A 13,408-nucleotide genomic window follows, 5' to 3' on the forward strand; every position below is an offset into this window, starting at 1 on the left:
CGAAACATTGCCCCATCGCACTATTCCCCGCTAAACACTGCCCCATCGCACCATTCCCCGCTAAACACTGCCCCATCGCACCGTTCCCAGCTAAACACTGCCGCATCACACCGTTCCCAGCTAAACACTGCCCCATCGCACCGTTCCCAGCTAAACACTGCCCCATCGCACCACTCCCCGCTAAACACTGCCCCATCGCACCATTCCCCGCTAAACACTGCCCCATCGCACCATTCCCCGCTAAACACTGCCCCATCGCACCATTCCCCGCTAAACACTACCCCATCGCACCATTCCCCGCTAAACACTGCCCCATCGCACCATTCCCAGCTAAACACTACCCCATCGCACCATTCCCCGCTAAACACTGCCCCATCGCACCATTCCCCGCTAAACACTGCCCCATCGCACCATTCCCCGCTAAACACTACCCCATCGCACCATTCCCCGCTAAACACTGCCCCATCGCACCATTCCCCGCTAAACACTGCCCCATCGCACCATTCCCCGCTAAACACTGCCCCATCGCACCATTCCCCGCTAAACACTGTCCCATCGCACCATTCCCTGCTTAACACTGCCCCATCACACCATTCCCCGCTAAACAGTGCCCCATCGCACCATTCCCGACTAAACATTGCACCATCTCACCATTTCCAGCTAAACACTGCCCCATCGCACCATTCCCAGCTAAACACTGCCCCATTGCACTATTCCCTGCTAAACACTGTCCCATCGCAGCATTCCCTGCTAAACACTGTCCCATCGCAGCATTCCCTGCTAAACACTGTCCCATCGCAGCATTCCCTGCTAAACACTGTCCCATCGCACCATTCGCAGCTAATTACTGTCCCATCGCACCATTCTCTACTAAACACTGTCCCATCGCACCATTCCCTGCTAAACAGTGTCCCATCGCACTATTCCCTGCTAAACACTGTCCCATCGCAGCATTCCCTGCTAAACACTGACCCATCGCACTATTCCCTGCTAAACACTGTCCCATCCCAGCATTCCCTGCTAAACACTGTCCCATCGCAGCATTCCCTGCTAAACACCGTCCCATCGCAGCATTCCCTGCTAAACACTGTCCCATCGCAGCATTCCCTGCTAAACACTGTCCCATCGCAGCATTCCCTGCTAAACACTGCCCCATCGCACCATTCCCTGCTAAACACTGCCCCATCGCACTATTCTCTACTGAACACTGCCCCATCGCACCATTCCCAGCTAAACACTGTCCCATCGCACCATTCCCAGCTAAACATTGCCCCATCGCACCATTCCCAGCTAAACACTGCCCCATCGCACCATTCCCTACTAAACACTGCCTCATCGCACCATTCCCTGCTAAACACTGCCCCATCGCACCATTCCCCGCTAAACACTGCCCCATCGCACCATTCCCCGCTAAACACTGCCCCATCGCACCATTCCCCGCTAAACACTGCCCCATCGCACCATTCGCAGCTGAACACTGCCCCATCGCACCATTCCCCGCTAACCACTGCCCCATCGCACCATTCCCCGCTAAACACTGCCCCATCGCACCATTCCCCGCTAAACACTGCCCCATCGCACCATTCCCCGCTAAACACTGCCCCATCGCACCATTCCCCGCTAAACACTGTCCCATCGCACCATTCCCCGCTAAACACTGCCCCATCGCACCATTCCCCGCTAAACACTGCCCCATCGCACCATTCCCCGCTAAACACTACCCCATCGCACCATTCCCCGCGAAACACTGCCCCATCGCACCATTCCCCGCTAAACACTGCCCCATCGCACCATTCCCCGCTAAACACTGCCCCATCGCACCATTCCCCGCTAAACACTGCCCCATCGCACCATTCCCCGCTAAACACTGCCCCATCGCACTATTCCCCGCTAAACACTGCCCCATCGCACTATTCCCCGCTAAACCCTGCCCCATCGCACCATTCCCCGCTAAACTCTGCCCCATCGCACCATTCCCAGCTAAACACTGCCCCATCGCACCATTCCCCGCTAAACACTGCCCCATCGCACCATTCCCCGCTAAACACTGCCCCATCGCACTATTCCCCGCTAAACACTGCCCCATCGCACCATTCCCTGCTAAACACTGCCCCATCGCACCATTTCCCGCTAAACACTGCCCCATCGCACCATTCCCAGCTAAACACTGCCCCATCGCACCATTCCCCGCTAAACACTGCCCCATCGCACTGTTCCCTGCTAAACACTGCCCCATCGCACCATTCCCTGCTAAACACTGCCCCATCGCACCATTCCCCGCTAAACACTGCCCCATCGCACCATTCCCCGCTAAACACTGCCCCATCGCACCATTCCCTACTAAACACTGCCCCATCGCACCATTCCCCGCTAAACACTGCCCCATCGCACCATTCCCAGTTAAACACTGCCCCATCGCACCATTCCCAGCTAGACAGTTTCCCATCGCACCATTCCCAGCTAAACACTGTCCCATCGCACCATTCCCTGCTAAACACTGCCCCATCGCATCATTTCCTGCTAAACACTGCCCCATCGCACCATTCCCTGCTAAACACTGCCCCATCGCACCATTCCCAGTTAAACACTGCCCCATCGCACCATTCCCAGCTAAACACTGCCCCATCGCACCATTCCCTACTAAACACTGCCCCATCGCACCATTCTCTCGTAAACCCTGCCCCATCGCACCATTCCCTGCTAAACACTGCCCCATCGCACCATTCCCAGCTAAACACTGCCCCATCGCACCATTCCCTGCAAAACACTGCGCCATCGCACCATTCCCAGCTAAACACTACCCCATCGCACCATTCCCTACTAAACACTGCCCCATCGCACCATTCCCTGCTAAACACTGCCCCATCGCACCATTCCCTGCTAAACACTGCCCCATCGCACCATTCCCTGCTAAACACTGCCCCATCGCACCATTCCCAGTTAAACACTGCCCCATCGCACCATTCCCAGCTAGACAGTTTCCCATCGCACCATTCCCCGCTAAACACTGCCCCATCGCATCATTCCCTGCTAAACACTGCCCCATCGCACCATTCCCCGCTAAACACTGCGCCATCGCACCATTCCCAGCTAAACACTGCCCCATCGCACCATTCCCTACTAAACACTGCCCCATTGCACCATTCCCCGCTAAACGCTGCCCCATCGCACCATTCCCCGCTAAACACTGCCCCATCGCACCATTTCCTGCTAAACACTGCCCCATCGCACCATTCTCTAGTAAACACTGCCCCATCGCACCATTCCCTGCTAAACACTGCCCCATCGCACCATTCCCCGCTAAACACTGCCCCATCGCACCATTCCCTACTAAACACTGCCCCATCGCACCATTCCCCGCTAAACACTGCCCCATCGCACCATTCCCTGCTAAACAGTGCCCCATCGCACCATTCCCAGCTAAACACTGCCCCATTGCACCATTCCCTGCTAAACACTGCCCCATCGCACCATTCCCTGCTAAACACTGCCCCATCGCACCATTCCCAGCTGAACATTGCCCCATCGCAACATTCCCTGCTAAACGCTGCCCCATCGCACCATTCCCAGCTAAACACTGCCCCATCGCACCATTCCCCGCTAAACACTGCCCCATCGCACCATCCTCTACTAAACACTGCCCCATCGCACCATTCCCCCGCTAAACACTGCCTCATCGCACTATTCCCTGCTAAACACTGCCCCATCGCACCATTCCCTGCTAAACACTGCCCCATCGCACCATTCCCAGCTAAACACTGCCCCATTGCACCATTCCCTGCTAAACACTGCCCCATCGCACCATTCCCCGCTAAACACTGCCTCATCGCACTATTCCCTGCTAAACACTGCCCCATCGCACCATTCCCAGCTAAACACTGCCCCATTGCACCATTCCCTGCTAAACACTGCCCCATCGCACCATTCCCTGCTAAACACTGCCTCATCGCACCATCCTCTACTAAACACTGCCCCATCGCACCATTCCCCGCTAAACACTGCCTCATCGCACTATTCCCTGCTAAACACTGCCCCATCGCACCATCCTCTACTAAACACTGCCCCATCGCACCATCCTCTACTAAACACTGCCCCATCGCACCATCCTCTGCTAAACACTGCCCCATCGCACCATCCTCTACTAAACGCTGCCCCATCGCACCATTCTCTCGTAAACACTGTCCCATCGCACCATCCTCTACTAAACACTGCCCCATCGCACCATCCTCTACTAAACACTGCCCCATCGCACCATCCTCTACTAAACACTACCCCATCGCACCATCCTCTACTAAACGCTGCCCCATCGCACCATTCTCTCGTAAACACTGTCCCATCGCACCATTCTCTAGTAAACACTGCCCCATCGCACCATTCCCTGCTAAACACTGCCCCATCACATCATTCCTTGCTAAACACTGCCCCATCGCACCATTCCCTGCTAAACACTGCCCCATCGCACCATTCCCAGCTAAACACTGCCCCATCGCACCATTCCCCGCTAAACACTGCCCCATCGCACCATTCCCTACTAAACACTGCCCCATCGCGCCATTCCCCGCTAAACACTGCCCCATCACACCATTCCCTGCTAAACACTGCCCCATCGCTCCATTCCCAGCTAAACACTGCCCCTTCGCACCATTCCCAGCTAAACACTGCCCCATCGCACCATTCCCCGCTAAACACTGCCCCATCGCACCATTCCCCACTAAACACTGCCCCATCGCACCATTCCCCGCTAAACACTGCCCCATCGCACCATTCTCTAGTAAACACTGCCCCATCGCACCATTCCCTGCTAAACACTGCCCCATCGCACCATTCCCCGCTAAACACTGCCCCATCGCACCATTCCCTACTAAACACTGCCCCATCGCACCATTCTCTGCTAAACACTGCCCCATCGCACCATTCTCTGCTAAACACTGCCCCATCGCACCATTCCCTGCTAAACACTGCCCCATCGCACCATTTTCTAGTAAACACTGCCCCATCTTACCATTGCCTGCTAAACACTGCTCCATCATACCATTGCCTGCTCGTGACCCATCATATTCTGTTTATTGTATGTATAGTCGTGTCTTTTAAACACATATACCCACCTCAGACACGCAGGAAGGAGCTCTCCTTCGCTAAGAACTTTTCTTGCGTCTGGTATTTCTGTTGTGAGTCATAGGGGGAGAAATTCGGTTGGTTAGCGCCTCCGGGAGGTGATAACAGGACGCTAATAACCTACCGACTGGCTAACTTGGCGGAGAGGTTTGCGGCAGCGGTAACACTTTGCACCACAATCTCCTGCGCCCGGAAATCGTGACGTCATTGCCGCGCGCATCATCCTGGACGCGAACTTTGGTTCCGCCCACTGCAGTATTGCCGGGCGACAGCTGCAGGAAGCATTGTTCAGGAGGCCGGGCACTTCGGAGGCGCAAATAAAAGGGGAGGTTGGCGCGGGTAGGAGAAAAATTTTAACAACACTTCAAGTAATTTTTTTCGATTGCTCCTGGGTCGCAATCGATCAGCCCAGCACCTCTGCTAGAGTGCATGGGGCTGATCGGGCCGGATCGCGGCCGCCGTCGGGGACCAGCTAACTGGTCCCAATGCAGAGCCTGCAGTGATGGTCTGTCCCTTTAAGGGAGGAAAGAAGCCTCGGATCGTGGCAGCACTGCACGGGACATTGTGCAGCACTGCACAACCACTGCCCCACCTGCGTCCTTTAGCGCTCCAGGAAGGAAGTCGAGCGCTTGATTTCGCGCTCCACTTCCTTCCTGGAGTGCAAACACCGAATTTTGAAAAAGCTGGGAATCATTAGTGCCTGGCGCTAAGTTTCCCAGCTTTCAAACGTTAGCGCCCCAAACGGGGCGCTACTGAATTTCTCCCCCATAGTTTCATGTTCCTTATTGGCTACATGTTTAAGTCGCTGTATTTCTCACTTCTAACAGCCTATTATTTTCCACTTCTGTTGTTACACGTAACCAGTAGGATAATTACATAATGTAAAAACTACACAGGTTGTACGGAGAAATGTAATTTTTTCATCTTAAACAGGAGACTCCCCCTAGGTGTAAGAGGAAACTGAGGGTCGCAAGTCAGATTTTAAAACACGAAAAAATTATTTGATAATTGACAGAGTATAAACAAAATACAAATAATTAGGGGTGAATATGTGCAGATTGTTTTATTGTTCTGTTTGATATCTTTGTCCGTGAACAATCAATGGTTAATTTCTAGCCACAGAACCCCAACCCGAGGGGACTATGTCGCAGTTCATTTCCTACATTATCGAGCAGAACAAAGGGCTTGAAGCAAAACATTTCTGGTGATTGTAGCATTCCCAGAAATTAGTTTTATTCAATTTAGAGGAGACAAATGAGGGCAGTTAGAGTACAACCTCTGTAGAGCCATTTATATAAAGAATCCATCGTATAATTTGTTGCAGTTTCATGTTAAATTTTTGCTTCTGCTCGATGTACTGATATATGTGGAGGCAGTCATTGTGTTTCATTTATCTAAATGGAATACCCATCATATCTAGTAAACGGCCCAGGTGTGGATGGGAACAGAGGGTTGGAGAGCACATCGCAGTTGGTTCAGCAGAAAACATTCCAGGGTAGCATACAGGGAACGGGCTGAGTGGTGTAGAGCAGGCGAGTGGCCTGGGTTGAGTAGGTCAGTCCATACAATGGACTGCAAAACAGGCTAGTCTCTGTACAATGGGCTGGTCAGTACATACCATGAACTGTGTATAATGGGCTGGTCAGTGAATATGATGCACTGTGTACAATGGGCTGGTCAGTACACACGATGGACTGTGTACAATGGGCTGGTCAGTGAATATGATGCACTGTGTACAATGGGCTGGTCAGTACACACGATGGACTGTGTACAATGGGCTGGTCAGTACACACAATGCACTGTGTACAATGGGCTGGTCAGTACACACGATGGACTGTGTACAATGGGCTGGTCAGTACACACGATGGACTGTGTACACTGGGCTGGTCAGTACATACGATGGATGTGTGGAATGGGCTGGTCAGTACATACGATGGACTGTGTACAATGGGCTGGTCAGTGAATACGATGCACTGTGTCCCATGGGCTGGTCAGTACATACGATGGACTGTGTACAATGGGCTGGACAGTACATACGATGGACTGTGTACAATGGGCTGGTCAGTACATACGATGGATGTGTGGAATGGGCTGGTCAGTACATATGATGGACCGTGTGGAATGGGCTGGTTAGCACGTTAGATGAACTGTAAAGGAGGAATCTTTTTGTTTGAATTTATTTTCCTATAAGATGCAAGGTGCTTTAGTATAATGAAAAATAAAATCTGGCCAAAAAGCAGACAAATAAATCTAAGTTTCACACCATTCTCTCTGCAGTGTCCCCCAGCTGCAGCACACATCCATTACCCACTGTTTGGCATTCAACGGAGGAGCTCATGGCCCACGGCCCATGTTACTGAGACCTTGAAAAGTAAAAAGTACTTTCAAATAAATGTTTCATTTGGTGCAGTCAGAAATATCAAAATCAATAGTAGTTCTGCTATTGTTTTACAGATGGCATCAGAGGAGTATGAATAATTTGAAATAGAATCATTAAAGGATGAATGAATAGGCACAAATGATTTAAAAATAACTTACCCTGACAAATAAACAGGAACTCTAAAGTTACAGTGAGTGACCCTTACCCTGCTGAATAAACAGGAACTCTGTACACTTACACAGTGAGTGACCCTTACCCTGCTGAATAAACAGGAACTCTGTACACTTACACAGTGAGTGACCCTTACCCTGCTGAATAAACAGGAACTCTGTACACTTACACAGTGAGTGACCCTTACCCTGCTGAATAAACAGGAACTCTGTACACTTACACAGTGAGTGACCCTTACCCTACTGAATAAACAGGAACTCTGTACACTTACACAGTGAGTGACCCTTACCCTGCTGAATAAACAGGAACTCTGTACACTTACACAGTGAGTGACCCTTACCCTGCTGAATAAACAGGAACTCTGTACACTTAGTGAGTGACCCTTACCCTGCTGAATAAACAGGAACTCTGTACACTTACAGTGAGTGACCCTTACCCTACTGAATAAACAGGAACTCTGTACACTTACACAGTGAGTGACCCTTACCCTGCTGAATAAACAGGAACTCTGTACACTTACACAGTGAGTGACCCATACCCTGCTAAAGACACAGAAACCCTGTACATTTACAAAGTGAGTAACTCTAACTCTAAACCTGCTGAATAAGGGAGTGATTGCCGACACACACAAGTTTCAGTTGTTCCGTACATGTGCACCTGTATGGGGGCGGAGCCGTGCCAACCCCTCCCGTCCCGCCCCGCCCCCCACCGGACCCACGCATGCGCATCCGATGTTGCTGCCGTGCATGCGCCTAGCCTTAAATGATAGCAAGAACGTGATCCAGATGGGAAGATGCGATACATTCTCTTCCCCCCCACCCGTTAGACCTGGATCACATTCTTCCACCCCCACCTCCTTTATACCTGCACCGCGTTCTTCCTCTCCTTTCCCCCTCACCCGCCCCCAAAACCGTAGCAGTTCGAGAAGGTAGCTCACTACTACTCTCTCAACGGCAACTAGGGATGGGCTTGCCCTTGCTTGCCTCCTAAGAATGAATGAATGATTTTTTTTTAATGAGAGCGTATTCTGTGTTGGTCCTACAACATGCGTAACATTATATTTGTGTTTATTTGCTGGACTCGACTATTCCAATGTTCTCCTGGCCGGCATCCCATCTTCCACCCTCTTGAACTTGAGCGCATCCAAAACTCTGCTGCCCGTATCCTGACACGTAGCAAGTTCTATTCACCCCTCACCCCGTGCTCGCTGACCTACATTGGCTCCTGGTTCACCAACACCTTGATTTTAAAATTCTCATCCTTGTATTGAAATCCCGCCATGGCCTCACCCCTTCCTATCTGAACTCCGCAGTGTGAGTGTTGTGAGTGCTCCTAATTCAGGAGAGTGAGCCCTCTCTGTTCTCTGAAACCAGTAGTGTTAGTACTATGAGCTCTGGAGCAAATTACACATTGCAGAGACCTTGGATTACTCTCCAGCAGGCAGGATCAAATTACACATTCCAGACAAACTGTTTGGTTCCCTTGGAGGACAAGACACACCCATCAGAAATCTGGTCCAACCTACTTGTGGTGCAAATAAACACAGCTGCTGAATAAACAGGAATTCTGTACAGTTAGACAGAGTGACCCTTACCCTGCTGACTAAAGGGGAGCAGATTGTGAGTAGTCCTTACCCTCCCGCTGAATAAAGGGGAGCAGATTGTGAGTAGTGTGACAACTCTGGTTATGCAGTCAGCAGTGTGGTTTCTCTGTAGGTCTGTACACACGGTGCGCTGTGTGGTATTGTGACCCTCTCCTGACGAACAGCATCTGACCGCAGTGCTCTATAACGGGTAAATGTGCTTTCCTGGTACAGCAATGCAGCTGACTCGACAACACGTGGTTGTCCCTCTGTCTGCCACACCACATAGTGTCAGGTGTAAGCTTCCAGGCATATTTAGTGGCTTTAGCTGCAGTATGTGGGTCTCGCGGAGTTGGCTGTAAACTTGGTCAGATTGCTAAGGCCGGTGGCTAGGAAGCCCAGATTTTGTAGCCATCAGCCTCAGTGAATCCTGGCAAGTTTACTTTCGGGATGTAGATGGCTATACGAGTCGGCAACTGTAGTATAGGTCTGATGCAATATTAGGGCAGCTGTGGGCCCACACAACTGTGGGTCCTTGGTTCTTCTGTCAGGTTAAGTAAGGCCAGCTCTTGGGGTAATGCAGGGACCTGGGTTTCCTTCCTCCCTGGGTTTCTATAGAAACAGCAGAGCCCAACTCCTCACACAGGATGAAAGAGTGGGAAAGTGATGGGCAATGTTCCCTCTAAGGTACCACGCGGCAATCAGGAAGGTACCGTGTGTGCGCTGCCGCGAGGCAAATTTAAAAGTACCACGCAAAAATAAAATTTAGAGTGAACATTGGTGATGGGCGGAGGTTCGTTCTCCAGAAACATGATCTTAAAAGAGAGAACTTGCATCTATACAGTTAATCACGCCCTCAAGATTTCCCAAAGCGTTTCACATCCAGTCAGTTGCTTTGAATTACAGTTTGTTGTTAGCACCCAATGTTATACACAAGAGTAAGATTGAGGTTTACTAATCCTGACCGATTTCTCCGAGGGAAACGCGAGAGTCCTGAAAGGATTTGTTGAGGACTGCTGTATTTTGAGTGAAGCGTTAGCGTGAATACAAAAGGCTGGGATGGGAGCATTGACCATGCCTGCTGGCTGTCTGACGTTTGTAATCTTTTTGTTTTGTTGCAGCCCACCAGTGAGGAAGACCTGTGCCCTATCTGTTACGCGCACCCAATCTCTGCTCTCTTCAGGCCGTGTTCACACAAATCCTGCAAGTAAGCCCAGCCTGAGCTAAACCTGAGGCTAAGTCCTCTTGTACAAACTGTGACAATGTTCAGATACTGACGTTTATCTTGACTATGTTCTTTACAAAGAATTTTACAGCACAGAAACAGTCCATTCGGCTCAACAAGTCCATGCTGGTGTTTATGCTCTGCATGCACCTCCTCCCACAGTTCTTCATTTTTTTTATTCGTTCACAGGATGTGGGCATCGCTGGCAAGGCCAGCATTTATTGCCCATCCCTAGTTGCCCTTGAGAAGCTGGTGGTGAGCCGCCTTCTTGAATCGCTGCAGTCCGTGTGGTGAAGGTACTCCCACAGTGCTGTTAGGGAGGGAGTTCCAGGATTTTGACCCAGCGATGATGAAGGAACGGCGATATATTTCCAAGTCAGGATAGCGTGTGACTTGGAGGGGAACTTGGAGGTGGTGGTGTTTCCATGCACCTTCTGCCCTTGTCCTTCTAGGTGGAAGAGGTCGCGGGTTTGGGAGGTGCTGCCGAAGAAACCTTGGCGAGTTGCTGCAGTGGATCCTGTAGATGGTGCACACTGCAGCCACAGTACGCCGGTGGTGGAGGGAGCGAATGTTTAAGGTGGTGGATGGGGTGCTAATCAAGCGGGCTGCTTTGTCCTGGATGGTTTTGAGCTTCTCGAGTGTTGTTGGAGCTGCACTCATCCAGGCAAGTGGAGAGTATTCCATCACACTCCTGACTTATGCCTTGTAGATGGTGGAAAGGCTTTGGGGAGTCAGCAGGTGAGACACTCGTCACAGAATACCCAGCCTCTGACCTGCTCTTGTTGCCACAGTATTTATATGGCTGGTCCAGTTAAGTTTCATTTCACACCATCGACATATCCTTTTATTTATTTCTCCCTCATGTGTTTATCTATCTTCTCCTTAAATGCATCGATGCTATTTACCTCAACTACTCCCTGTGGTAGTGAGTTCCACATTCTAACCACACTCTGGGTAAAGAAGTTTCTCCTGAATTCCCTATTGGATTTATTAGCGACTATCTTATATTTATGGCCCTTAATTTTGGACTATCCCACAAATGGAAACTTATCGAACCCCTTCATAATGTTTAAAGACCTCTATTACATCACCTCTCAGTCTTTTCTTTTCTACAGGAAAGAGCTCCAGCCTGTTCATCCTTTCCTGATAGGTATAACCTCTCCGTTCTGGTATCATCCTTGTGAATGTTTATTTGCACTTTCTCCAGTGCTTCTAAAGCCTTTTATAATATGGAGACCAGAACTGTGCACAGTACTCTTAGAGTAGTCTAGCCAAGTTTCTATATAAGTTTAATATAACTTCTCTGCTTTTGCATTATATTCCTTTAGAAATGAACCCCAATGCTTTGTTTGCACATTTTATGGCTGTGTTAACCTGCATTGCTACTTTTAATGATTTATGTATCTGTACCATGAGATCCCTTTGCTCCTCTACCCCATTTAGACTCTCATTTTCTAAGTAATATGTGACCTCCTTATTTTTCTTACCAAAATGTAATACCTCACACTTAATCTATATTGAAATTAATTTTCCAATTACCTTTCTGGAAGTTTATTAATGTCGGCTGGTATTTTGTCGCAGTCCTCCTCACTATTAACTAGACTAATTTGGCGTCATCCACAAATTTTGAAATTATACTTCCGTTTCCCAAGTCCAAATCATTTTTTATAGAGTACAAAAGCAAGGAAGTTATGATGAACCTTTATAAAACACTGGTTCGGCCACAGCTGGAGTATTGTGTCCAATTCTGGTCACCGCACTTTAGGAAGGATGTGAAGGCTTTAGAGAGAGTGCAGAGAAGATTTACAAGAATGGTTCCAGGGATGAGGGACTTCAGTTACGTTGATAGACTGGAGAAGCTGGGGTTGTTCCCCATAGAGCAGAGAAGATTGAGAGGAGATTTGATAGAGGTGTTCAAAATCATGAGGGGTCTGGACAGAGTAGAGAGAAACTGTTCCCATTGGCGGAAGGGTCGAGAACCAGAGGACAAATATTCATGGTGTTTGGCAGAAGAACCAAAGGCGACATGAAGAAAAACTTTTTTACGCAGCGAGTGGTTATGATCTGGAATGCACTGCCTGAAAGGGTGGTGGAGGCAGACTCAATCATGGCTTTCAAAAGGGAGTTGGATAAGTACCTGAAGGAAAAAAAATTGCAGGGCTACAGGGAAAGAGCGGGGGAGTGGGACGAGCTGAAGTGCTCTTGAAGAGCACTCGATGGGCCGAATGGCCCCCTACTGTGCTGTTATGATTCTATGTAAATGGTGAAGAACACTGGTCCCAGCATCGATCGCTGTACAACACCACTTCCCACCATTTGCCAATCTGAGTAACTACCTTTACCCCTACTCTCTGTTATCTGTTTTGTAGCCAGCTTGCAATCCATTCTGCTACTTGTCCCCAAGTCCACATGCTCGGACCTTCGTCATGAGTCTATTATGCGGTACCTTATCAAAGACCTTTTGAAAGTCCATGTATATTACATCCACTGCATTACCCTTGTCTGTTTCTAAGAACATAGGAACAGGATAAGGTTATTCAGCTCCTCGAGCCTGTTCCGCCATTCAATTAGATCATGGCTGATCTGTATCTTAACTCCATCTGCCCGCCTTGGTTCAGTAACCTTTAATACCCTTACCTAACAAAAGTCTGTCAATCTCAGTTTTGAAATTTTCCATTGGCCCCCAGCCTCAACAGCTTTTTGAGGGAGGGCGTTCCAGATTTCCACTACCCTTTGTGTGAAGAAGTGCTTCCTGACATCACCCCTGAACGGCCCAGCTCTAATTTTTCTGGACTCCCCCCCCACCACCAGAGGAAATAGTTTCCCTCTAACTACCCTACAAATCCTTCAACCATCTTAAAACACATCAATTAGATCAGCCCTTAATCTTCTATACTCAGTGCAACACAAACCTAGTCTATGCAACTGGTTGTCA

The 13,408-nt window shown here is 49.7% G+C and overlaps 1 protein-coding gene across 2 annotated transcripts in view; it reads left to right on the forward strand.

Annotated features, from left to right (window-relative positions):
* Positions 1-13,408, forward strand: part of rnf123 (ring finger protein 123) — a 693,175-nt gene that overhangs the window by 675,341 nt on the left and 4,426 nt on the right. For both annotated transcript variants that reach the window (XM_086001224.1, XM_086001225.1), the window contains exon 37: positions 10,370-10,455. In XM_086001224.1, the coding sequence (XP_085857350.1) occupies positions 10,370-10,455 (86 nt within the window). The remainder of the gene's footprint in view (positions 1-10,369; positions 10,456-13,408) is intronic.

The sequence above is a fragment of the Somniosus microcephalus genome, chromosome 11 (genome assembly GCF_052327205.1).
Source record: "Somniosus microcephalus isolate GS21.2 chromosome 11, FLI_Smic_1.0, whole genome shotgun sequence".
NCBI lineage: Eukaryota > Metazoa > Chordata > Chondrichthyes > Squaliformes > Somniosidae > Somniosus > Somniosus microcephalus.